General features: G+C 38.2%; 1 protein-coding gene and 1 pseudogene across 1 annotated transcript; both read right to left on the bottom strand.

Annotated features, from left to right (window-relative positions):
* Position 1: 1 nt before the first annotated feature.
* On the bottom strand, positions 2-15,228 carry tcerg1b (transcription elongation regulator 1b (CA150)). The gene is made up of 20 exons (XM_065287233.2): positions 15,140-15,228; positions 13,677-13,905; positions 12,825-12,977; positions 12,367-12,643; positions 11,954-12,205; positions 11,545-11,730; positions 11,110-11,213; positions 10,937-11,025; positions 10,679-10,839; positions 9,959-10,034; positions 9,015-9,150; positions 7,020-7,109; positions 6,825-6,943; positions 6,396-6,546; positions 4,223-4,387; positions 3,519-3,701; positions 3,244-3,423; positions 2,890-2,973; positions 2,309-2,409; positions 2-614 (listed from the first exon to the last, which is right to left on the bottom strand). The coding sequence occupies exons 1-20, from the start codon at positions 15,187-15,189 to the stop codon at positions 413-415; spliced, it is 2,988 nt and encodes a 995-aa protein (XP_065143305.1). The 5' UTR covers positions 15,190-15,228; the 3' UTR covers positions 2-412.
* Positions 15,229-23,880: 8,652 nt separating this feature from the next.
* LOC135776894 (zinc-binding protein A33-like) lies at positions 23,881-27,671 on the bottom strand (annotated as a pseudogene).
* Positions 27,672-27,928: the final 257 nt, after the last annotated feature.

Here is a 27,928-nt window from a genome sequence, read left to right as displayed (position 1 = left end):
GAAAAAATAGTTGCGTTTATTTCCAGTTAATGCGTACAGAAATATAGCAACATTTCCAAATCAAACCATATTAAGAAAAACATACACATCATGTATTGGATGGTACAAGAGTTAATTCACGCGCGCATTCCTATAATCGATTTAGCAGCCTAATCCACATCATAGCCACAAAAGGGCTTCAGTACCAAGTGCGGCAGATGTACAAATGCATTCACTTCACCCCGCCTGCTGCATGAACTTCACAAACTGACAGTAACAATTTGCTTTGTGCTAGCCTACAACTAGTGGGCATACTGGGAATCATGTCGCACAGTTGGAGTAGATAATACAGATGTTTCAAAGTCAGTCAGCATCCGTGCTGTGACAAATCTAGGACTGACCCGCGCTCAAGTTCTTTGAGGTAGCGGTGACCTCACTTCGTAGAGCGGCGGGTTGGTTCTGAAGCGGTCGGAGGTGGCGGTGGTCCTCGGCGGTCCAGGTCCTCGATATAGAACGTGATGAGTTTGCGGCGTTCCTCTGGGACACAGTCTAGAACCAGGTAACGTTTATCGTTCTGCAGGACTTTCTCAATATCACTGAAGTGCTGGTCTGACTCATGGATCAGCTTCCGTGATCTGGACAGAAAATAGGAGAAACGTATTATTGCGCAGCTAAAAATATCATACAAGATATAGGATTATGATGAATAGGGTTGGGAATTTAATTTCAATTCCGATTTCAATTCCACTTAACAATTCTGGACCGCACAGGTTACAACTTTCACATCATCTGCACTGTGCGCAGGGCCGTCCCTTCGCAGGGTTTCCCACAGCACTTTTTAGTTCGGGCGGCCCGCCTAAGCTTGGAAACCCTACCGCCTTAACTAGGTTGTCAAAAAAAAAATTGCTGCACAAAAGGCAGTCAAGTGCATCTTGGAGAATAGCACTGACACGCGCCAATTGTATTAGTCTATAGTTCTTGCAAATTTTAAGTAAGTTAGCTGGTGATTTTGTTGTTTGAGCAACCTTCTAGCTAGGTTTCACGTGCCTGTTGATTCGACATAATTGTTGAGCGCTTTTGCTCACTTTATTTATGTGCATTATTTACATGCTACAGTAGTTACACTCCTTTAAGACAATGTAGTTAATAGTGGGAAATAATCAGTTTTACCATTTTTGCGCTATCTATCATCGTTCGTTAGACCAGTGGTTCTCAAACTGGGGTCCGGGGCCCCCAGGGGGGCCGCGAGATGGTGCCAGGGGGGCCCCAGTTTTATGACATTTTATAAAATACATTCATCATGAATTCTGTGTAATTAAACCTAAAAAAAATACTAACCAACAGCCCTACTCTGTATAACTTAATATGTTTTGTTTAATTAAAATGTAACATTTTAGAACAGTTTTTTGTCATACATTTTCTTTGGGGGGGCCGCAAAGGAATGAACCGTACACAAGGGGGGGCCGCATGCGGAAAAAGTTTGAGAACCACTGCGTAGTTTGTGTTTATTAACCCTTTAGTTTCACTTCATCACCCAGCTATTCCCATTAGAGGTAAAAACATTTAATTTGTTAATAATCTAGTACGTGTTCATTTTGAGTATGTGTCATAGTTTCTTTAAAGTTAAGTTTTATTTGAGTGTTTTAAATAAAAATATTTTAATTTCCATCATGACGCGTACGCCACGCCCCGGCCCAACCCTACCACCCTTAACTTACACATTTTCTGCTGGAAACCAGGCCCTCAAATACCAAAACTTAGAATTTTAATGTCATCGTGCAAACTGACTTTAACTCTTTCCCCGCCATTTACGAGTTAACTTGTTGTAATTTCTCATCAATTAAGAGAAAACGCTTCCCTGCCAATGACGAGTATTTCCGGCAATCTGCAATAATGCCATTTAACACCAGGTGGACTCTTACGCAACTTATAAAACCCAGAAGTATCGCCCTAAGGCAAACAGCTGTATGTCCGTGTGTGTTTTAAGGAACGCTCTGAATCTGATGTCTATCCTTCAAAAAATTTTAATTATCTCAGCTTTTTGCTCAAAATTTGGTGTTTTTGAAGAAACCTACCCATATTTGATTGGTGATACAAAGTAAACTAATGAAGGTAAGATGAAACTTTTTGTTTGAAATCAGATGGTCATATATATTTAAAAAAAGAAAATTTTATGGAATTCATTAAACTTTTGTGAAAATCATGAAAAATGCTGGCGCCTGCTGGCAACTTTTTTTAAAAACACTGGCGGGGAAGGGGTTAAGATTGTCATGAATTTCTTTGAGGGGGAGTGCTATAACCTGTGGTGAAACAACAGTAACACACATACCTATACGTGATGAATTTTGTTTCTTTCAAGAGAGTTCGAAAGTCTGCTTTTGCTGTAATGTATTTGTCCTTTATATAGTCCTCAAATTCCCGTTGCTTTTTCTAGAATTTGAGAGAAATATGAAACAAAAAAAATCAAAGATGGTAACCACCATGATGTACAGACAATGAGCACAATATATATATATATATATTAGGGCTGTCAAAAGATTAATCGCGATTAATCGCATCCAACATAAAGTTTGTGTTTACATAGCATATGTGTGTGTACTGTGTATAAATATTATGTATATATAAATACACACACATTCATGTATATATTTAAGAAATATTTGCATTTAAATACTGTATATACATTTCTATAATTTATATTATATATAAATATAAATATTTTATATATAAATATAACAATTTTTTCTTAAATATATACATGATTGGGTGTGTTTTTATATATAAATAATAATTATACACAGTACACACACATATGTTATGTAAACACAAACTTTTATTTTGGATGCGATTAATCGCGATTAATCTTTTGACAGCCCTAATATATATATATAAACAAAACATTCATCTGACCCTGTCACTGCTGGAGAACTTGATGCAGCGCGGGTCCTCCTTGATGACCTTTTTCACTTCTTTCCATGTGGTGGTCAATGTGATCTATAATTCAACATTACAGTATGAGCATATTATACCAACAATCTACTACATATAAAAATTTACATTGAATTTGGTCGTTACACATATACATTTTATAAGTCTTATCCAAGTCTTGCCACTTAAAATGTATTTAATTTACACAATGCATTTGCATCTATGCATTATATCAGTATCTGTTTCCTGGCATTGAACCCATAACCTATTTGCTGCTAACACAATGCTCTACTAATAAAGTTACACTATATATGCCGTCCTGAAACCCTGGCTCACCATTGAGGTTTCATCCAACAGCTGCCTAAAATGTTCCTTCTTTCTCTTGGTCAGAGCCTCCACGTGCTCCTCAAACAGTTTCTCTTTCTCGTGTCGCTCCAGCAGAGATGACGACTCCCAGCGATGGTCTTTACGAAGATTACGCCTCGTTTCTGACCACGTTGCATCCGTTGACCTGACCTTTTGAAGGCAAAAACACATTTTTTGATATTAAGAAAATGTCACAATGTAAAACGCTCCCGATGAAGTATTAGAGAGAGCGAGCCGGCACTGACCATATCAGACATGAGAGCTTTGAAGTGCTGGATGGCTTCCTCGCGTTTATGCTGCTCTCGCTCCCTGTCGATCTCTTTGGTTTGTTCGGATCGAGCTTTCTGCACCTCTCTCTCTCTCTCCCTCAGACTCGCCTCGATACGAGCCTGTCTCTCCAGCTCCTTCTCTTTGTCAGCATCTACGCTCTACACAACACAAATGTCAGGAGAAAAGCACTATGTTTCCAAAGAGAGATTTATAAACACACATTTTTCAATTACAATAACCAAACTGTTGAACCATGCACAATAAATCCAAAAACATTTATTATAAACCAAACATTGAACGGAGCAAGCAACAGCACAAGGAATTTGTGTCACCCTGGCCCACAAAATCAGTCAGAAGGGTCAAAGTATGGTTTGTTAGGATAGGATAATATTTGGCAGAGATACAACAATTTGAAAAATCTAAATATTGAGAAAATGAAGTCCTTAGCAACAGATGTTAGTAATGATAAGTCCGTTTTTATCTATTTATGGTAGGAAATTTACAAAATATCTTAATGGAACATGATCTTTACTTAATATCCGTATGATTTTGTGCATAAAAATAAACGATCATTCTAACCGAAACAGTGTATTTTTTGTCTATTGCTACAAATATACCCCTGCTACTTATGACTTTGTTTTGTAGTCCAAGATCAAGTATAATAGCAGTACGTTCTAACCTTCGCCTGTTTCTCCACATATTGTTTGTAAAGTTCTTCTCTAGCAGCAGAGCTCTCCACAGCTTTGTATCGCTGGTCGGTCTCCAGCTTGTCCTTCACTTTGGTCCAGCGCTGGGTGGTGTCCACATGATGATCAGACAGCAGATCAAAGAAGTCCTGCTTTACCTGTAACCAAAAACAGATTTTGACAGACTGAAGAAACATTTCGACTTAAGTTGTGTCAACATCACCTGTTCTGTCAAATATCATGAAAGTAACGGACTTAGGGTGGATCATAAAGAAGTTAGTGCTGTACATTTACCAATATGTACAGCACTAATTGGTTATTGGTCAAAAAAGACCAATAACAATAATGCAAACTCAAAATGAAATTATAATTTTCTGTTTAAACTGTAAATAAAGTTCATTTCTGGGCAAATAATGGACTCTCTCACATATGCTCTCTATAGACGGTTTCATCGGACACACGCGCGTTGTCGTGGTTATGTGCCTGAACCGAAATGTACTTCCAGTATGTATTTATTTATTGGTCTGGCTAGTGACTAAACTGATCTTTGAAATGATTACCTTGTTGAATATAAAATGTTTTGGTTTGTTAAAGGTGGGGTGCATGATTTCTGAAAGCCAATGTTGACATTTAAAATCACCAAAACAAACACGGCCCTACACAAAATAGAATCTGGACCTTCTTTTGATAGACCCGCCCCACACATACGCTGTAAGCAACTAAGTCTATACTTAAAGCAGCTGAGGGTTGCTGGACGGTGTATTTTGTACGCGCTCACTTGGCTTATGTCAACTGTCATTAAATCAATGTCCACTCACCATTTGAATGCTCAGAGTATTCATTTTATTCAATGTGTTGCATTGTTGTAACAGCATGGCCTTGTGATAAGGTCAAAAACTGTGTGTTCACCTTCCTCCAGCAACACCTGTCACCTGAAGGAAGGTTCCTACCTATAGTCACTCAATAATATAGAACAGTGACAACTAGTGGACACCTTTAGAAGACAAATGGCTCTTAGATACCCAACGATGTTGGTTAGTAGACACACCCCTTACTGCTGATTTACTACAAGTGTGTTTTGATAGTCGTTCAGACTCACTTTTCCAAAGTATTTTTCAAAAATCATGCACCCCGCCTTTAAAGACGAGAAGAGCCACAGAAGTAGTTTGTTTATGTTGTTACTGCTAAAACGGTCTATAGGGCTAGAGATGTATTTAGCCTAGAATTGTCCAAATCTATTTAAATTAAATAAAACCTAGAGCTCTATCATACATCCAGCAAAATACAGCAAAAAGCGCCCATGCTCGTGCTGGTTTGAAAACGAGATGTGTTCAGGCGCGTTGCTATTTTGAGGCAACTAAAATAGACTACGCCATTGTCTATTTTTACAAATAAATAATTTTTACTTATGCAAACTTCTTTTGCATATTTGTAGATTATAAAAAGCTGAGATTACATTGATCGTGCATCATACTTGAACAGCAATTTAAACACAGCTTTTTTACTTACTGCTCCATTACTGAAATAACGAATTAAAGAGAACCAAAGCTTTAAATTACAAAAATAACCATTTCAATAATTAATTTTTTTTAACTAGTGGCCTTCTTTCTCTGCTTGCAGGTTTTCCACTAACAAACTCCAAAATGTAAATAGGCAACGCTTCTTGGCGTGGATGAGATAATTTACTCTTTTCGACTGTGCGCCAGGCGCATAGACCATTTTTCCCGTCAGTAAACTAGCCAAAGTGCATTCGGACACACCCTTTTGGACTGTGCACTTTAGATCATTAAAATAGGGCTCCTTGACTTTAAAGGTCGACTGAGTAGATTTTTTTAGCAGCAGCCACCGGTGAGACAACCAACCTCTTACAACCAACGGCTCACCCCTCCCTTTCGAAACACGTGGAAAGGCTACGGTAGCCACCACGGGACTAACACACCATCATAATATTTGTCATTAAGTGGTACAGTATCACATAGCACAGTGCTACACCACAAGCAAAACTGAATCATGAAAAAACAAATATGAATACGTTATTGAAGTTAGTGCCTCAAAATTTCATCTAAATATACAATGGAAAAGCCACATTTTAGCAGTGTTTATCCACAATAATCCATTAAATGAAAGCTTACTTGAGTGTGTGTCTGTGAGAGACTGTTAACAGACCTTTTCTACTTTATTCTTGGAATCTTCTTTGTCTTTCTTTCTGAATGCTGTCATGAACTCAATGAACATGACCTCTCTGTCCTTCATCTTTTCAATGGCTTTGAAGCGAGGATCCTTGGCATGCTTTGCTGCAAACTCGCTGAATGTGGTCCTGCAAGTTTAAAGGGAAGTTATCAAATCTGTAGCCACAAATTTAAAGGGATAGTTCAGGAACAATCCTCCTAAAATTACAAGTCAAATAGTTGAATACGCAAGAGAGCTGATTTTATCTGAGAATTGAAAAAAAAGGATATTGACAGATTTAAATATACAAATCGAAACATATAACAGTCACTTTTAAACATCTAATGCAGTGCCATTTTGACATGTAGTTACCTGGACAACGTAAACAAAACATCTTGCAATACCTACAACAGTCATACAACAGACCTAATGGTAAGTTTGGCATCTTCCATCATCTTCCTGAAGTCATCTTTCGCCTGCATGAGTTTATTCTTCCTCTCTTTCCTCTCCTCTTCAGCACGGGTCTTCACATACTGATCAAACACCTGCTCAGAGATGGATGACAGTGAATTCACAAAGACGTCGTCCACTATGGCAAACCACTCAAGCTGCACTACTTACCTGTTTCCTTTCTTTAGGGTTCAGCAGCAGATATCGAGGATCAAATACGATCTTGTGTAGCTCCTTGTCCCATGTAGAAAAAGCTGAAACCTGCAGGTATGATGTGGACAGATACATGAATACATGACAGAGAATATCAAGCGCCAATTTTAAATAATACCTAAAAGAAAATCCAAGCAGTTTTGAATTAATGTTTCAGGTTTAATGCCGGTACAACATCATGCTGTTCATCAGTATAGAAAAAACTGAAGTGTACTTTATAAGAAAAGTTGAAAAGAAGTTTGTATGTATTCAAGTCTTGTGCCTTGGTATAGTTTCAAAACAATGTCTATTTTACCATTGATCTCAGTTATGTTATACCTTATTGTTCTCAAACGTATGTATGTTACTAAACTGTCACTGTTTTTTATTATTATTATTAGATGCATTGCCTGTGGTAACTGGCAACAGGTGTAAATACCAGCTTACATTGAAGCCAGAACATGCCTTTAACTGTAAAAGATTAAAACACTTATCTGTATCAGGTTATCAAAGATATTTTTATAAAGTTACATAACCGTACATCACCGTGTATTTATTTCTGACCATTACAGAAATTACACGACTGTAAAAAGGTTTCGTCAGTCAAAACTATCAAGAAAAAATGTATTCAATAGACAACACAGGAATATTCAATATTAAGTAATAAAGGCTTTCTTTATAAAAAGACGTATTGTCATGCAGCATTTCAGACTAAAAAGCAAAAACAAAAGACAAATTTAGATGATATGAGAGACAGATTGTGTGATTCTAATATAACAGTGATAAATGAGGATACAAACACTACTGTCAGGTGGGGCTGGGCAGTATGACCATATATACTGTATATATCCTGACACAGTAGACATGTTTGTTAACTACAAGAAGACATTCTGCTATACCGCTTACATGGTCATATATCCTCAACATCACTCTAAAAAATAAAAAAATTAAAACGTACATATCTGAGACACAAAATGCAGTAGGTTGTACAAGTGTTTCCAGTGTGCATATTTATTATAATTTTAATTATTTAGTTAGTAACCTCATTTTTTCGAGTTGCCAAGTATCAATGTAATACTGTTTTGAATCTGCTTTAAAGGGACACTCCACTTTTTTTGAAAACATGCTATTTTTTCAGCTCCCCTAGAGTTAAACATTAGATTTTTATCATTTTGGAAATCCATTCAGCTGATCTCCGGGTCTGGCGGTACCACTTTTAATACCAAAGCAGCAAAGTCCTTGATTATTACGCCAGAATGAGAGTATAGTTCCTAGCCATACCTGCCTAGAAAATTGCAACTTTAATTTTCTGTCTGTCTTAGTACACGATGTAGCTACAGAAGAGTAAAGTTTTAAATAGGAAAAATATAGAAACTCTTTCGTTATTTTTAGCGTGATGCTAATGGTCTAATCAGAATCAATGACTTGTGCTAAGCTATGCTAAAAGTGGTACCACCAGAATGGATCAGCTAAATGGATTCCAAAACGGTAAAAATCAAATGTTTCACTCTAGGGGAGCTGGAAAATTAGCATATTTTCCAAAAAAAGTGGAGTGTCCCTTTAACTTACAATTTAATTGTTATTTCATGTGAAGTTTTTTGCATATTGATGGTGGCAAACTTCCTTTATAAATATTATTAAACACATATATACACACTATACACCTTTTATTTATACGCATTTAATTCAATGGATTATACATTTTTGACCATTAAAGCTTCTTCTGGTCATACCACCTGCTCACACCAAGCACAAACTATCTAACACAACCTCAAAGCAGTTCAGAGCATACAGGTAAGAAAGTGGAGTGACAGATAAGAGAGAAAAATGTAAGTTCTAATAATAATAAAAATAATAAAGAATGATAACAACAAGAATGAACTTAAGATTGTACCTTGGTGGGCTTCCATTCAGATTTATGTGTCTAACATTATAGAGCTGGTTAGAGTATTGCGTTGGATTGAAGTATTTTACCCCTCTCTCCAGCAGCATGTCCCTGAACTGGTTCATGCGAGCCTCCAGGGGCACAAGGGCCCGATCGCGAGCAGCCTTCAGCTCGGCCTCCACAGACGCATCTTTTCCTGTGTCAGCCTCCTTCACATCGTCCTTCCTGTGAGGGAGAAGGAAACAGAATAAGGAAAAACAAATTCTGGAATGATGTTGCACTTTTTGCTCAAAAGCACATTTTTTGTATATTTCCCTTTTCCTCCCTTTACTGCTGTAAGTTCTTCACATAAAAACATTCGAATTGGAAATAGGCCCCAAGTTGTAAGACATCTCAATTTTGGGGTATCCTTACAATAACTCTTAATTTTTGCGTTCTGAAATTTGGAACAGGTTGACAGATACTGGCATCATCCTACGTTTCTTTTGGTTCTTCTAACCAAATCCCCAAACCGTACATCAACAGACATCAATGAGGAGCTGAAGTTTTGATTGAATCACTGGGTTTTCCTAATGGAGGCTAGAGAGAGGTCAAACAAGGTGGGTTACCTTGGAGGCCCACGTTGGCATCACCAGAGCTTAGAAGCGTTCCCTGAAAAATAGTCCCCAGTGCAACAGGACCACTGTTTGGGGTCAGGGGAAGGCAGGCGTGAAGGGCACTGATGGGAAACAGTGACTGATTTGATTTGGTAAATGATATGGAGGCACCACTTTTCACAGACCCAAACTAAAGATTACCACAGCTAAGACAAATCAGCATTGGGTGCATTCTGCTAAAGAAAACTCCCGCAGAAGATTTCATTAACTCTGACATAAAATGTTCCAATCAACATTTTTTTGCTCAGGCCGAGTGCGGAAGTGGTCCTACTTCCTTTTCACATGACTACAAAACTATTTTGCATAAAACTGCTAGGTGTTCCGCAAGGGTTAGTATTTGGCCCGTTAAGATTCCTGCTTAGGGGCTTGGTACTTACTTCCTCTTCTTAGCCTTGGAAGGCTCATCTTCCAGTGTGTCCTCTGTTGATGCATCAAGCTCCTCTCTGATGAGGCCTGCACATTAAAATAAATTAAAATACTTATAACGGTTAAAAGTAGTACATTTTCTAAAGAAAACGTGAATGGTGCATGCCCACAAAGAACTTGCCAACAGGTTGTTGCCAAATAGCCCAATTCAAACAGCCCGATACATGAACGTATTCTGGTCCCCGTTTCTCCTGCAACCCAAGTCTATGAAACTATTCACCAATTTTTTAGCAGCCAGATAAAAATCTAAAGTATGAATGCTTTAAGAAAAACAGCAGCTTCTGGAGGATCCAATCATGCAATTTTATTATTATTTATTTGATGGGCCTCAGTTTTTCTATAACTGAACTCAAGCACTCAAAAAACACAAAAGATTAAACATGGCAAACTCTTTGGGTTAATTCTTATTTAAGGCGCTTCAGTGTAATTTGTTACTGGGTGTAAACATAACATTGTCGTTTCATCTTGCGTTTTATTATTGTAATTTATCAGAATCGTCCTATCTCCGCTCTCAACTTTTCAATCTTTATCATGACAACCTTCATTTTAGTTACTTTGTGAACAATTTTCATTTGTATAATTTGCAAGACAATGCATTAAATCGCACAAAGTGCAATAATGCAACTCACATCATTTAGATTTGCGCTACATAATATTATAGATGGCTTTACCTATTTTCCTGCTATCATTTGAACCCCTTTTGTGGGGAGGTTCTTGAATATATTTGTCCACATCAGAACGTCCCACCAGCTCATCAGGTTTGACCCACATGGATAACCTTGTAGTTGGATTGTAGTAAAACACGCGATCATCTCCAGTCCAGACCACACACCTACACACAAAAATGTTAATTCTATCGGTTTAGATAAAACTATGTATAGAATAATTAAACTTTAACTTGATTAGGCAAAAAAAGGGTGGAGGCTCACCAGGGTGTACCAGGAATCGGGTTTGTGGCTACAGGTCTGGCCTTCTGTGCTGCTTTTTCCTCTTCTGTCATGTCTTCCTCTCTGGGCAACTAAACCATCAACAACAAAACAACAACTCAATAACGTCCCCTTAATGCTCAATATGTATAAACTGCTGTGGGCTGTGTACTTGCCTCTTTGGGCATGCCAAAGTTGATAGCTTTGCCACCCATATCTATATCCTTGGACTCTGAATCATCATCAACTTGGCCATCTTTAGCCTTGTCACTCTCTTTATCTGATCAGACAAGCACAACGTTGTTTGTGAAAATAACAAACACATAAGTCACTCCTCTTCTGACTGTTAAACCCTTTTTGTTCAAAAAACTAAAATCTATCTTGCGGCTAAACGATACAGCATAAAAACTAGAAGAGATAAGTTAGATTTTTTTAAGGACTACAAGAAGGAAAAATGGTTTCCTTTAGCCACTAAACAAGTCTTAATCTTTTGACAATGGTGTCCTTTAGTGTACATTTTTTATAAATATCTAAAACATAATGTTGAAAGGTAACATATGCACATGTCTGACACAAAGCTATTAGCCCGACTTTATAATGGGCTAGCATACCCCTATGCTTTAGTTCAGCAGGTTTGTCCCAAGTGGTTTCCAGAGTGCGATTGTTGTAATAGTAGATCCTCCCATCGGGAGTCTTATACTCCGTCCATTCAGAAAAAGGAAGAGCAGGAGTTGCAGTGAGGGCCAACTGTGGGTGCATCATGGGTACTAAAGGAGGGCCCATGCCTTGCAGCACACCTAAAAAATAATAATATTCAGTCAACATCCCTGCGTGAGGACTCAAGACAAGACATGTAATACAATACGAGGACGCCATCTACTGGTTGTTTAGTCAATCACATTGTTATTTTTAATAGGAATAGTTCACTGAAAAATTACAAAACCTACAAAATGTTCAACTTTTTAAACTCAAACAATCTAAAAAAATCTTTAACGATATTCAAAGTCAATTTTTACGTACCAGGCAATGGGATGTGCATGCCGTGCAGAGGCACTCTGAATGGAGGTACCATGACCGGGGGGAATGCTGGGATTGCGGAAGGTGGCTGGGCCGCAGACAGGCCTGGAGGGAGACTCTGAGGCAACAGTGGCACAGTCTGCACAGCTGTGACTGTAGCTGTTACTGTAGGAACACTGACCACAGCAACAGGGGTCACACCAACACTAGCAGGAGGAGTGGAGTCAACAGGAGGCACCTCAGAAAGACCAGACGCTACATGAAGAAGAAAACAAATGGATGGGTGATTAAAGCAATTCAGTTGAATTGGGGGTGCAAAATACATTGATGAACAACAGTGATGCCTGCCTTACCAAGCACCATTAATAGCATGTAAAATGTCCATGATCAATCCTTCCTCTGTGTGAAATACTTACTGGTAGAGGATTGTGTAGTAGCAGGGGTTGGGCTGCTGCTGGGATCAGGGCTGGTGCTGAGGGTCTGGTTGGGGGACAGACTCTGAGTGGAGACTGGACCAGACACAGCTGTGACAGAGCTGCTAGATGCAGTAGCGACAGAAGTGTTTGATGATGATGTTGCCGCTCCTGAAGACGGGGCAGCCATTAGAGGATTGAGCTCTGACTGCTGGATAATCTTTACTCCCTCCGGTTTAATCCATACCGACTCCCGTGTCCGGGCACTGTAGTAATACACCTGGAATAACAGAAAAATTTAACTTAACAGTGAACTTTGATATTATTGACTTTGCTTTGAAGGTTGATGCGCAAGTTGACTGCTATGGATGAAGAACTTTAAGTACTGAATAAACTTAGCTATTATAATTTTTGCAGTAATAACTTTACCATTTCAATTGTAGTTTTTAAAAATGATGTACCTTTCCCTGTGGGGTGGTGTTCTCTACCCAGATTTCATCACTGGGCAAACCGGAAGCTGCCCCAGCTGCTGGTGATGGAGGCATTCCAGGGGGGAAAATCATACCGGGAGGAGGGGGCATGTTACTCATAGGTGGTGGCATAAACTGTGGCCTCTGATGAAAAAAGACAATTCATATAATTATTAATAAATTATATAATTATTAAAGATCTGCATTGACTTCAAGTGCGGGCATTTTCCCCCGGCTGTTTATTTTATGCCTAGGCTAGTGGATATTGAGGTACCAAACAAAAGGTAGGTATTGCCCCATAACCACAATTTTGGTAGGGATGCAACCCATGTAGAGACAAACATGAAAGTAATATCACATGAGTGTTTACTGAAGGCAATTGTTTGTTCTGCAGTTGTGTGCCAAATGGTGTACTATATACCATGCACTAGAACTGCTTAAAATTTTTAACAGCTTTAAATATAGATATTAAATATCAAAAATGTATTTTATAAAATTGCATCGATTGCCCTCAGAAGGCCTTTTTTAACCCCTTGAAGCAGCGTGGACTACTTCTGTGAAGAATGGATTAGCTGTTTTAGGCTTCAAAATCAAAGGACTATTTACTACCATTATAAAGTTTGGAACAGCCATGAAATTTTCTAATATAACTCCGACTGTGTTCATCTGAATAACATCAAGGATGGCTTAAGGGTAATTAAATCATGGGATATTTTCATTTTTGGGTGAATAATCCCTTTAATGTACATTTCAATGTGTACACACTGCTCTAATTATATAAAAAATTATGTACAATGGTGCTTAAGTATGCAATTTGGGACACACTTTAATCACAGTAAATACCTGCAGGTGTGGGGGACCAATGGGTGGGGGTAAAGCTCCAGGTGGGGCTATAGGAGGCATACTGGCATCAAACGGTGGTCGTCCAAAAGGAGGTCTGGGGGGTGGTGGGGGTCCTCTCATCATACCGAAGGGCGGAGGTGGGGGTCGTAATAATGGAGGGGGTCCTCGTAACACTGTGTTGGGAGGTGGAGCAGGGCCACGAAAGCTCATGGCCTGCTGTAATGCCATCCTGAGGACAAATAATGATGTTATTAAAAGGGGACATTTCAGAAGACTTTTTAAGATGTAAAATAAATCTTTGGTGTCCCTAGAGTACATACGTGAAGTTTTAGCTCAAAATACCCCACAGATAATTTATTATAGCTTGTTAAAATTGCCACTTTGTATGTGTGAGCAAAAACATGCCATTTTGGGGTGTGTCCTTTTATATGCAAGTGAGCTGATGAAATGCAAACACTGATCGCCATGATGGTGGTTCGTTGAAATTGAAACTAAATTGAGCTTTCAATTATTTTCTCTCTCTCTGCACTTAATGGCAGTGCTGTGGCTGGATAGTGCAGATTAAAGGGTGGTATTATCCCCTTCTGACATCACAAGGGGAGCCGAATTTAAATGACCTATTTTTCACATGCTTGCAGAGAATGGTTTACCAAACAAAGTAACTGGGTTGTTCTTTCTCATATTTTCTAGGTTGATAGAAGCACTGGGACCCAATTATAGCACTTAAACATGAAAAATGACAGATTTTCATGTTATCCCATTTAAGGTATCTTGCATTGTAGGCAAGATCTATACTTGTTTTTCACAATACGGTTAAAGCCTTTTGACAAAATTTCCCGTTTTTAAGAAAATGTTTACAATATTGCATTACATGCTTCTACCATTGTGGGTTTATATGTGTGTATAAAATTATGATAAATATTTTCGTTAAGGTATTGATCCATAAATAGATGCATTGTTGTCAACAAACCTGTAGGCTAAAGTTAGCTATCAAAAGACGTAATCTACAGATAGACAACATGACCAGTTTATCGACACATTTCATTGTTCTTTAGTCTATTTTGTGTTAAATACTTTGGCCAAATGCGAATTGTTTTAAACAAATAAAAAACAGATTGAACGATATGGCGACACTAAGCTAGCAAACAAGCTAACTATGCTAACATGTAACAGCGTAGGCGTTCACACTAGATAACCAAAATCAAGTGAACATACTCAACATACATTATAACGATTTACTCACAATGCAAAAGTGAAAATAATCTGAACGGTTTATTGTTTTATCTACACTTCAAACGCCGAAGTGCTTCACTGTAACTTAACTGGTTGGCGGTTTATTACACTTGGTTCTTCTCGTTGTGTCGCGTGCTAGCGATGTAAACAAGTGCATGGGGAATTGACTTTTGCGTTAACCTACAGTAGATGAAATACAGTCACGATGACATTTTAACTTGTTTTCTCACCTGTTTTCCCCAAGTGCAGCGTTCTCTTCATCTATATTCTCCGCCATCATACTAGAAACTACACATACAGCTGAACTTCCTGTTGGTGAGGGAAAACTTCCTCCAATCATTTCCTTACACTCCTCCTTCACGTTGTTGCTGAATTCACAGGTTATTAAAGCTACAGAAACGCTTTTAAATCAGAAACTTACAAATGTGAGTTTCTTTATGAAAGATTATGATAGTTAAATGTATTTCTTTAGTTTAATTGTAAGGATTTCTTTGTACAACGTATCAGTTACAAGTGATGACGTAAAATGCATTAAATCTTTTCATAGTGATTTTACAAATTTGTAAATTGCAAATCAACAACTGCCTGTGCAAAGTTTAGCTGTCAAGAAACTGTTTTATATCAGATTTTAATCTGTAAAAGGATTTAAATTTTTTATCATAATTTAGAAATAATGGAGATATTAAAATGAAATACTTAAACTAAAAGCATTTTTCTCACATTATTTAAGATCATGCACTGTGAAAGCAATTCAAACAATTTTTATTTTTTGGCAGACACATTAAATATACATGTCATATTACAATATACATTACAAAATCACAATCTAATGCATCATCTACTGGCTTTGGTCTCCCAAATCGCAATAAAAATTGTAGGTATATTCCTGATTCCGGACAGGCAATTCCTCAGTCCTCATGCCTTCAGAGAATGGCACCTGCCAGTAACAGCCTGAGCTTGGGATGGCACTGTGAGGAAAATACATTTAAAATGATTCAGCATTTTTGTTTCAGCATTACAAAATTACCTTACAAATCAATCCCACTAGGGTTTAAAGATAATTTGAAAACTTACACTGATGGGTAGAACTGGGGTGCATACATGTAAAGGTGTGGCGAGGCAGTAAAGTAAGGAGTATTGAGAAACATGCTTGAGGGATTCATTGATTGTGGTGGTGGGTAGAGATGGGCAGAGCTGGACACTGGCATCGAAACACCTTGTTGCATCTCCAAGGTTTGGTTAAAGCTGGCTGTATCATGAATGTGGACTGTAACAGATAATTATTCATCAGTGTGACTTTTTCTTAAAGGCGGGGTGCACGATCTCTGAAAGCCAATGCCCCTACCCCAATAGAATCTGGACCTTCTTTTGATAGACCTGCCCCACACATACGCAACCCAGGCAACGGGTAAGTAGACACGCCCCTTACTGCTGATAAGCTACAAGTGTGTTTTGGTACTCGGCCCGACTCCCTTTTCCAAAGTGTTTCTCAAAAATCATGCACCCCGCCTTTAACTTCACATTTTAATTGCAATTTTGTATCCTATTTACTCTGTTAATTCAAATTTAATTCAAAATCAGGAATTTAATTGGAACAGTTGACTCAAACATGAAAATTAGCCCACATTTTACTCATCCTCAAGGTTTTGTAAGGAAAATGTATATTTTAAACTACAGTTGTACGCATGTTCATGAGAAAGTTAAAGTAGTTTTTCAACCTTCATAATATATTTTCAAGACCCTTGTGATGGTACATCGACTTAAAATAGGCTGAATGACATGTCCACGATTAGCCTGACGTGGTCCGTATCGCTTTTACTCGTACTTTTAAACTTGGGGTTTTGGGTAGTAACCTGAGCACAAAACAAACTACAAAAATCTGCTTTACGGCATACGTCACTTTCTCCACTTCCTCAAATTTCGGAAGTAAGAGCGCAACTATTTATTATCCTGATGTTTTTGTCATGGCCGAAGCAGCAACTAAGAAAAAGAAACCCAAGGTTTTGTCGGAGGAGATCAGCAAAAGAAAAGGGGAGAGTGACAGAATAAAAAGAAGGACGAGGATCAATTATAATGGGCCAGCGTTCACTGGCGTGAACTAAAGAAGCAGGAGGGGTTTCCGACCGATGCTGACTTGGCCCTCATGCTTTTGTACTAGTAAGTAATGTAATGCTTGCATATATAAGTCCTGTCTGGCGCACGAGCACTAATTTTTAAGGCTACTTGGAGAGTTCAGAGAGAGACTTATATCACATGACATTGTGATGGCGTGGTACCATCATGGACCTACAACACGGTTCGATTCCCCTTTAGGGCAATTTTTTTTAAAATATAAACTTTAACCAAGTGACCACCGTTACAACTGTCTTGTAAACGTCAGCTAAAAATACACGTCTAGCACCCCCTATTGGCCAAAAAGTTCCATGGTGTGTAAGGCTGTTAGGCTGACCTCTGACCAAATGTTACAAAAACTCCCCAATTCACCTCGAAAGATATTTTATAACTGTAGGGATTAGTTTGGATGTTCTTTAAAAATGGGGCACTATCTAATACCATTATAAAGCTGAAAAGACTATGATATTATTTAATATAAATATGACTGTATTTGACTGAAAGAAGAAAGTCATGTACACATAGGATGGCATGGGCACATTTTCATTTTGGGGTGAACAATTGAGTTCTGTCCCATTCAAATTCTGATTTCTGAACAGTGCACAACCCTGTTACTTTTTAAAAATCACTGGCCCTTCTACTGTACTTGTGAGCTCATACAGAATAACCTAATATTGTTATGCAATTTTTGATTTTACAGTGTAAAAACAAGACCATTAAAATTACACGGGGTTAATACAAAGCTCCATCACATCACTGTAATGTATAGCAATGCATGGGGATATCCATTGAAATGCAGCTGTCTTATTAGCTGTGTATGAGTAAAGTATGAGATGTAATTTTAGATTTAGAGTTACTGTGTTGTAAAAAGAGGGAATTATTGTACATCTCTGGTCCTGAAGTGCCCAAGTCCAACAGAGTTTCAACCCTGATCAGACACCAGTGGTTGTATTTTTTGTATATAATCCTGAAAACCATGATATGCTTTGCTTTGTTCAGTTGTGTTTGATTAGGGCTAAACTCTGCAGGACCTACAGGACCAGAGTGGAAACACTAAGAACTAATATCTATCTCAGACACTTGAATAAACACTGAGCAAGGATTCAAAGAATTTTTAACCTGGAGTATTTGGTCTGCTCTGTCCTAGTAAGCCATTTTCTCTGACAGATGTTAGGGGGACTGGGTAAGGAACTGATCTCTGTGCATATGTCATATGAGTGGAGGGTAAGGAAGTTTGAGTGACAGGGATGACAGATGGTTCTCTTGGGGCATGATTCTTCTTTTTTGGCTGAAAGACCCATTCTGTGTTAATTAAGAACAATGGAAAAATAAATTAAAATCATTTACATGTATGCATTCAGCAGACATTTTCATCCAAAGTTTGAGGTACTATATTGTGCTGTACTTTTTTACAAGGGTACCCCCCAAGTGACAGCTTTTGTACCTTTTTTCTAAATGTGTTTGAAAAATATTTAATATTTTTGAATATGCCTCCTTACCTGGGTACCTCTGCCTGTGTTGTGCGCTAATTTTTTGTGCTTCTTTATAGTATGGCTTCTTCTGATCTTCAGACAGTTTGTGCCATTCTACCCCCAGCATGACACTGATGTTGCTGTTGTCAGCATTAGGGTTGGCCTGGGCAAAGATGGGTCGGTGGATCTTCGCCCACACCATGAAAGCATTCATTGGCCTTTTGATGGTGTCTCTCTTACGCCTGTACTCTTGTATTTCCTTATTCACTAATAAAAGAATATTCTGGATTATTTCCTAAACTCATATAATTCCAAACTTTAAATACATGAATTTAAAGGTCTATTTTACTGTTACAATTGCTAATTACGTAGTACATGTATTACATCACTTTTATGGATATGTTTGTGGAAATGCAGTTATGTTTGAGGAGAAAAAGCTATTATAACATGACATGAAAAAAGTGTCATCATTGGACTGAATGAGTGCAGTGCACATACTGAGGTCCACTAGTTTTGGAGAGCATTAAAGATGTCTGTGTGACAGTGAATGATCAGCAATGTTATTAAAGGGATAGTTCACCCAAAAATTTCCTTTATGTTGTTACAAACCTGTATAAATGTATTTGTTCTACTGAACACAAAAGAAGATATTTTGAGAAATGTTTGTAGCCAAACCTATCCGAAGCCCCATTCACTTCCATCAAAGTATTTTTCCTATTATGGAAGTCAATAATGCTTCTGTTTTCTGCTTTATTACAAATATCTTTTTGCGTTCAGTGGTACAAAGAAATGTTTACAGGTTTGTAACAACATGAGGGTGAGTAAATGATAGCAGAATTTTCCTTTTTGGGTGAACTATCCCTATTACTCCCTATTATTATTACTCCTTAATTAAATATATTTTTGAATTTGAAAGTATAGTTTCATATATTACCATTTCAAAATGTATTTCAGGGACAACAAATAACTTACATTTCTATACCCATATGGCAAAAAATATGCTAACCGACTAAAATATAAAGGTTTGTATAAATTGTATAAAGTATAACATGTCTTAAATATAAAATTATAACAATTTTTGCAGTTGAAATATATTTAACTTTTCTGTTCAAACCTGTTGTTTGCAGGTTTAAACATACAAAGTTTTTCTTCCAATGCGACATGAATATAATTGCTTTAAAAATATATTTAAAAATATATTGTTGAAAAATACATTTTGGTAAACAAATATATTTCAGTACATATATTTTTTGCATACATTGAAAAAAGATTAATTCAATTTACTAAATTTTTAAGGTAAGTGGTTGCAATCAATGTATTTAAGCTACATTTAAACAAAAGTTTTTTTGTTTTGTTTAAATGTAGCTTAAATAAATTGATTGCAACCATTTACCTAAAACATCGAGTAAACTGAATAAATATTTTTTTTCAGAATATTATGAAATAGACCTACTAGCAACATTTGAAGTGAATCAAAACCTCTTATAAAAGTTGTCTTAAAACCTTACCCCTTCTTGTCTTTGGACAACTTTGGATGCATTTTCTGATCCACTTCAAATGTAGTGTGTATTTAAAAATATATTTGAAAATATACTTTTTGCCGTATGGGATCCCTATCACTATTAAACCGTTTAATCCCAAATTTTAGGACATTTTAAGGAAGTAAACTGATCTGGTTATGTGACCTTTCATGCTAGTCACATGACATTGATACATTTTAATCAAGACAATCTATTTTTTCATTTAAAAGTTTAAGAGCCAACATCAACACTTTTAGAGCTTTCAGAAATAAGAAAAGACACGGTCACAATTGTGACCGGTGGGATTAAACGGGTTTTAAGTAAGAAATCCTGATAACTCTTCATATTACCTGTCTCTAGTGAGGCTTGAACTGGAGGAAAAGGTGGAAATGTAATGTTGTCAACCTTATCCTGTTTAATCCCACTGTCCTGCGTCAGGGATTTGTTGACTGGTTTTAAATCGTCATAATGTCGTTGATTTTGCCTGTAAATCGCCGGACTCTGGATGTGAACTTGAGCTGGTTCACTGCCGCCGAGCTCTTGAATGTGGACGGCAGGAAAGTCAGATTTCATCAAAGCATCATGCTCCATGTTATCGGCTCTACTATGCTCACTTTTGAACATGGCCCGAGCTCTATTTTTAGGATGTCTGTCCATAAGTTTGGTCAGTCTGTCGGAACTCAGCAGTAAAAGTAACGGTCGTAGATTTTTGAAGATTATGACGCGCGAGCTCCGACAAACTGTTAAACAAAAACAAACAACTTGCGTACGCGACACTTTCGCGCCCAAACATATAACGTTTACATGAGGTAATCGTGAATTACTGAAGAGTCATTCAATATTTTGAGACTACATTTACACGGCAGATTATTTACTGGAACCAAACTTTTCAATTATGCGAGAGGTAGATGTACATTTGTAAAACAATACCAAACACTGAGAAATATATGAATTTTTAGTTAATTCAGTTTATTTTATGTTTTGTTTTATTTTATGTATTTTGTTATCCCCCAGGTTGAGAAACAATGAGCTACAAGGGCTAGAATTACATTTTTATTCTTTAAATCATTCAGGGTACAAGAATTGAATGGTTAAGTATAATATGGATAAAAAAAATACTGATCTGTAAAGATTCATGTAAAATTTGGAGACAATACTGTTGTTTTACCCAAGATCTGTCTAGGTCTTAAGACCGGTCTTGAGACCACTTTTTAAAGGTCTTGGTCTCATCTCGGAATCGACTGTATTTTTACTTGGTCTCGTCTCGGTCTCAGACGAAGAGGACATGGACTTTTATTTAAAAACCAGTCAAGACCACAACTGATGGCATGATGTCACAAGGTGACGATCTTTTGGGCGGAACCGAAAGTCGGGAAACTTTGGTTCCGCCCGGATGTTTCCGCCCAGACCGGGAAGAGGAAACACCGGACATCCGGTAGCATCACGAGGGCTGTAATCAGCGAAATAGAGTGCAGCTGTGGGCGTTTAAGAGAAACGCCGGTTGATTGGAGGATTACAGCACACAGAGGAGTATTTTAGACCAGTGTAAATCACAGTTTGGGTGTCTAGTGTGTGAGTTGAGGTACGGAGCTGGGCTCGTCCGGTACACGTTGGCAGTTGGTTGCACTTTCTCTCTTTCTCTCTCGTAGTTCTCAGTGGATGCTACCGTAAGAGGAAGCCCTGTGGGTGGAAGAAAACACGAGATTGTGACACGCTTGGAGTAACCAAGGAGGAAGGAAACGAAGCAGTTTGTAAACTATTTTCCAAGAGGACCGCTGTGAGTATTGGCTCTGGATTTAACTGAAACATAACTACTAACCTGTGTATTATCGAACGCCTCCAGGAAGGCGGCCCTACCCCTGATCTAGCGTGGTGGGTGAGCCGCAGGAATAAGTGGATTGAGCAGCCGTAGCAGCAGAACCAAAAGCTCCGACCGTAGTACCATCGCCCCCATCCGACCTTAGTGAAGTGGAGGACGTCGGACGTTTTGTGTGTACACTTGTAGTGTGGTGGGTGAGGCTATGTCATTTTGAAAAACCTTTCACGTTGAAGTGGTGCTGTGTATTTGCTGTGGGTTGCTGTGCTAGTGCTGTGTGTCTTGTCAGACGTACCCCGCATCATCCTTCTACTGAGGAGGAGACGGAGAGGCTGACGGTTGTGAGTAACCTTAATTATTGTGTGCTGGGTGCGATTCAAGTGTAAAGTGACGGCGTGGGCTTTGGAAGGCGCCCCGTCTGTGTGTCGACAGTTACAGAGTGTGGCGGTGAAGACTTGGAAGCTGGCAGTGCATGTGTGAGTACCACCTCGAACCTGTGTATTGCTATTTTATCTGTGTGTTCTATCTTGTGGCAGAGTGAGAGGCGAAGCAGTTCCGCTGCCCCGTGGCCTCTACAAAGGGGCGCCCCTGTCCGGTATTCGATCGGCCTACGGGCATTGAAGATAGGGCAGCGCTCGGCCCGGTGAGACGGTGTGACAGTTCGCCCCCTGCTGATCAGTGCATCCGCCGAGAGGGTTTTTGCCCCCGGCGACCCCTAGGAAAACAATCGTCGTTTGCCTTTCTGTGCAGGCCAGCTGTCGTAAGCCCGCCCTCGTATATTGTCGAACAGAACGCCGTACAACGAACTGTGAACAGCCATACATGCCCGAGCTGTAAACAGCAGAGAGGTGAGAAGTATCCAAGTTGCACTAACTGTGTTATTGTGTCCAAGCTGCCTGTAAAGGAAGAGAGAACGAGAGTGAACGTCAGTAGAACGAACTGTGAACAGTCATACATGCCCCGAGCTGTAAACAGCAGAAAGGTGAGAAGCATCCAAGTTGCACTAACTGTGTTATTGTGTCCAAGCTGCCTGTAAAGGAAGAGAGAACGAGAGTGAACGTCAGTAGAACGAACTGTGAACAGCCATACCTGCCCCGAGCTGTAAACAGCAGAGAGGTGAGAAGTATCCAAGTTGCACTAACTGTGTTATTGTGTCCAAGCTGCCTGTAAAGGAAGAGAGAACGAGAGTGAACGTCAGTAGAACGAACTGTGAACAGTCATACATGCCCCGAGCTGTAAACAGCAGAAAGGTGAGAAGCATCCAAGTTGCACTAACTGTGTTATTGTGTCCAAGCTGCCTGTAAAGGAGGAGAGAACGAGAGTGAATGTCAGTAGAACAAACCGTGGACAGTCCTACACGCCCCGAGCTGGAAGCAGCAGAGAGGTGAGAAGTATCCAAGTTGCACTAACTGTGTTGTCGTGTCCAAGCTGTCTGTAAAGGGAGAAAAGAGACGGGAGTGAATGCCCGGAGAGTGACCTGTGGGAGAGAACCATACTTACCAAGCGCTACCAGCAAACCGACCGGTGAGGACGATCCTAGTCCAGGTTACACGAGCCTCCACGTCCCAGTTGAAACCTGTGGAAAGAAACACAAAGTGGAGTGAGAAGTGAAGTATCGGCCAACGTGACACAGGTACCGCAGTTAGAGGGAGAGATAACACCCCAAGTTCACACTATTTTGTCTTTGCCTCCAGGAGAGAAGAGGAGGGCGCCACGGATAGCGGAGTTGGCAGGAGCCTGTGTCCCCTGTCCCCTCTCCCCCTATACCTTGGTCACCAGCCCCTGGAACCCCCGTTGCCCTCTTCCCCCTGCTGCCACTTTTCCGTGCTGTGGTCTGCCTGGAAGGCAGAGAGGCAGCTAGTTTTAATTGCCCCTTCCCCATTCCCCCAGTTATTTTAAATATTTAAATAAAGTTTGTTTTAATACTTACCTGCTCTCGTGTTGTTTGGTCATTGGGTTGGCTTTGGGGACCTCCTCGAGGTGGAAGTTGAGAAGGGGCGTGGCGTTAGGTTTAATAGCCAGCCCCTAGCCGTGACAATATCACAAAATAATTTTTTATCATTAATTATTAAATAATTATTATAATTTACTGGTTTTTACTGTGCCAATTTATTATTATTATTTTATCAACTTCTCTCATGGCACACACACACACACTCTGATTTCCATGTTTTGTGCCCACATTCCATAGACTTAAGGCATTTTATACTGTACAAACTGTATATTATATTCCCTTCCCCTAACCCAAATCCCAAGCATCACAGAAAATTTCTGTTACTTCACATTTTCAATAAACACCATTCTGTTTGATTTATATGCTTGTTTCCTAATAGGGACTTAAAAATGTCCCCACAACGTCTCAAAAATACTGGTATTCCAATCTTTATGGGGAAAATTGGTCCCCACAACGTGATAATTACCAGGTACACACACACACACACACTTGGTCTTGACTTGGTCTCGACCCTTCAAAGTCTTGGTCTTGTCTCTGTCTCTGCCTTTCTTGGTCTTGGCCATGACTTTGTCTCGGTTTAGGTGGTCTTGACTACAACACTAGAGAGATGCCATATAGCAATAATTTTTATGAGTCTGTATATTTGTTGGGTGTAATTCAGTAATAAATGCCTTTATATTGTAAACCGAAACTTGCAGTAAATGTTAAGATATGCGACCATGTCTCTACATTGTAGAAAGACACCTGTCTTTCTTCATAATCCAGATAGACTCCCAGTTTTTTGGGCACAAGTGTCAGGGGTAGCTGGGTCTCTGGTTTGGTGCATGCAAAAAACTGCCGTGTGCTTCTCCATATTGCCCAGAAGCCCTCAGAGGGGTTCATGGAAAAACGGCCATGCCTTTTGGAGGAAGCGGTGGTCACCCCGATACGCCAGTAGCCGTTGTTGGCAATCTCAACTTCCCAATAGTGACGACCGGATGAGAGCCCCTCCCAGAGTGCTGAATGATACTTCAGTTTCAGTTAAAGCTTTCTGAACCTTCTTCCTGTCCTCCGACATCTGCAGCCAAGGATGGTTAGTCATGGGGTCCAATGTGATGTCGGCTAAACAGAGGAGATGAGTCAAGATTTGACAAGATAAGGTAAGTGTAAAATTTAACAAAAGCTCTGGATGAATGATTTCCTCTGCTTTTCAAATTTGAAGAAAATGCGACTTGTAAATGTAATCTAAGACTATTGAAGTGAAGCTGTGCTTTACCTCAGGGACCACAATAGAAAAAAGTGTGTATTGTGTATTTCATTTTGTCCAATAAATTAAATAAAAAAGATGTTACGAATCAGTGATACCTGATGCACTGTAGATCCAGCTCCACACTACAGAAAGCAATGATAAACTTTATTAATGTTGCAATGTTGTCATCATTCACTGTAATGTTACATAATTGTAGACAAATACATAAATCAGTACCTGAGTTTGGAATGTATTTGGGCATTCCTGTCAAATCATACATTACATTTTTTTTTACAGATGAGCAGTCAAAAAAATTCTATACAAGGAAAAGTCTCACCTGTTTTCCAGACACATTGTTTGCTAAGGAGCCACATCTGTGGAACAAAATCCTAAACACATTGTATACAAAAAAAAGAAATAATGAAATAATATGTACACAATTTTAGTTATTTTAGTTATCATAACAGTTAAAAAAGACAATGTCATCATGCCACTGTCAGAAAAAAGAAAAAAATGGTTCCCTCAGGGGGTTCATTTTTATTCCTTTATGGGTATATAACACATTGAAATGTTGTACCTTTGGGGGTACAATATAATACCCTAAGGACCTATTATCGTTAGGGGTAAAAAACTGATAATTGTACCTTTAAAGGTACACAATAGATCCTTAAAAGGTATAACAATGTGTATTCATTTTTGTAAAGGAACAAAATAGACACCTAGGGTACCACCCCAAATTGAATTTATCATTAAAATGTCATTAAGTTTTAATACTCTGTCATATAGTTATACAACAGCATCATAAATATTTTTCTTGACCCCAACTACAGTGGTACAAATTAAAGTTGTTGTCATTAAAATGTAATTAAGTGTTAATACTCTGTCAAATAGTTTTATAACAACATCATGAATATTCTGTAGTTCATAGTGTTTTTTCAAGTTTCCTCCATGTGTTTAACAAATAAAATCAATCATTCAATAATAATAATAATAACAATTATTATAATTATTAAAATTGATAAAATTATATTTTATTGCATTTGGAGACCGATTAACCTAAAATAAATCCACCTGCTGTTTCCACTGAGTGATAAACTTCACACATTCCTGCAAGCTGCAGAGATCCTTCAGGTCCTGTAGCATAACAGGAGTATAGTTTTCTGTGTATCTAATGTTGGGTTATTTTAACAAAATAGGGTCTATCAAAAAGGATCCATCTATTACCTTTTGTCTCGGAATGGATGTTCTCTTGCTGGGAGCGGAGCTGTGCAGCGCAACATCCTCATCAGGCAGAGTCCATCGTACAGCTCCAATAGAGTTACTCAGACTGGCCTCAGGCTTCTGAAATCCTGTTATGCATAAGTAAATACTTTGGTAAGGTGCGCTCTTGCTGTATTGCATTTACTTATCTTTAAACGTTTTAAATGTTCTGACTTTAATTGCTGAACTTACTTTTGTCTTTTAAGATACTCTTCATTTTTTCTTTCCCTTGAGGAGCTCAGCCTAGCAAAACAAAAACTTTTTTTGTTTTCATTAAACATGTTTTGGTTTGAGATTACATTCAAACCACATTAGTTGTTGTTATTTTTGACCCCTGCTCATTTTTATATTTGTAAAATTTAGGCTAAAGTCTCATAATCTAATGATGAGATTAGGAGCATCAAAGTTTGATTTCACTTCATTAATTTCATATTAATTACATGAACTTACAGTTAATATTAAAGATATTAAGGTCATATTTTCACAAAATGATCTTTATATTATGCAGGATGATTTTAGGTAAATATGTAACCATGGACCACAAAACCAGTCATAGCCATTGATGTATGGTAAGGACAATATTTGGCCGAGATATAATTATTGAAAATGTTGAATCTCAGGGTGCAAATAATAATAATAATATTGAGAAAATCGCCTTTAAAATTGTCCAAATGAATGAAGTCCTTACACTGTAAAAAGTGAAAAGTTGTATTTATTAATTTCAACTTAAACTTTCATTTAAAGTGTTTTTCACTTCAACATGTATGTTGAAACGACTTAAAATAAAGTAATTTTTAAGTAGATTTAACTTTTACTTTTTACATTGTATACAATGTATTTTTGGCTTTTGCTACAAATATACACAGAAAAAAACTTTTAAAATGTACTTAAAAACATTCTCGTAACAATTTGCACAAACAAAGTAAAATTTACTGATTTTTTAAAATTACAACTTACAAAAATCGAATAAAATTTACTTAATAATGCATTAAACATTTGTTAAACATGATTATTTTTATTTTAGAAGTTAGATTTATTTTAATCGTTTAGGTAAAGTCTATTTGCTTTGCTGTCCTAAAAATATTAAATAAATCGTATGGTAGATTGTAGATTATTTGTTATTTTCTTTAACATGGTGTTATGGACTTGTTACTCTTAGTGTTTTACATGGCAAAAACAACATTTATGACTGACTATACCTAAGTAACCACACACACTTCATTTACTATGGCTTTTGATCAGGAAGTCCTTATCGATCTGAAATCACGGTTAGTTTGGGTCGTTTATAACATGCACTTGAACAATCGTCAAACATAACCATTATACATACTCTTAAATATCATGAAAATACCTGAAAAGGTTTGAAGAACGGCAATATAAATATATTTCCTGGAGCTGCGTGTCATTAGCATAGACAGATCATTAGCTGTATCTATGGTTCTTCGTCTACAGCGCATATTGAGTTTCTGTAGGAGAGCGCCCTCTGGCTTTTGGATGTAGCGGCATTTCACCGTAATTCATTGAGAAACATAGCAAGCATCATTGGACGATCGAGCGGAGGAGCACCCCTAGTAAAAAGTAACGTATGCGACATTCATCAAAATGTCCACATGATGGAGACACAGGACAACACGTATAATTGTATCCAATTCAGATC

Source organism: Paramisgurnus dabryanus, chromosome 18 (assembly GCF_030506205.2).
Source record: "Paramisgurnus dabryanus chromosome 18, PD_genome_1.1, whole genome shotgun sequence".
NCBI lineage: Eukaryota > Metazoa > Chordata > Actinopteri > Cypriniformes > Cobitidae > Paramisgurnus > Paramisgurnus dabryanus.
This window is presented reverse-complemented; position numbering and strand designations above follow the sequence as displayed.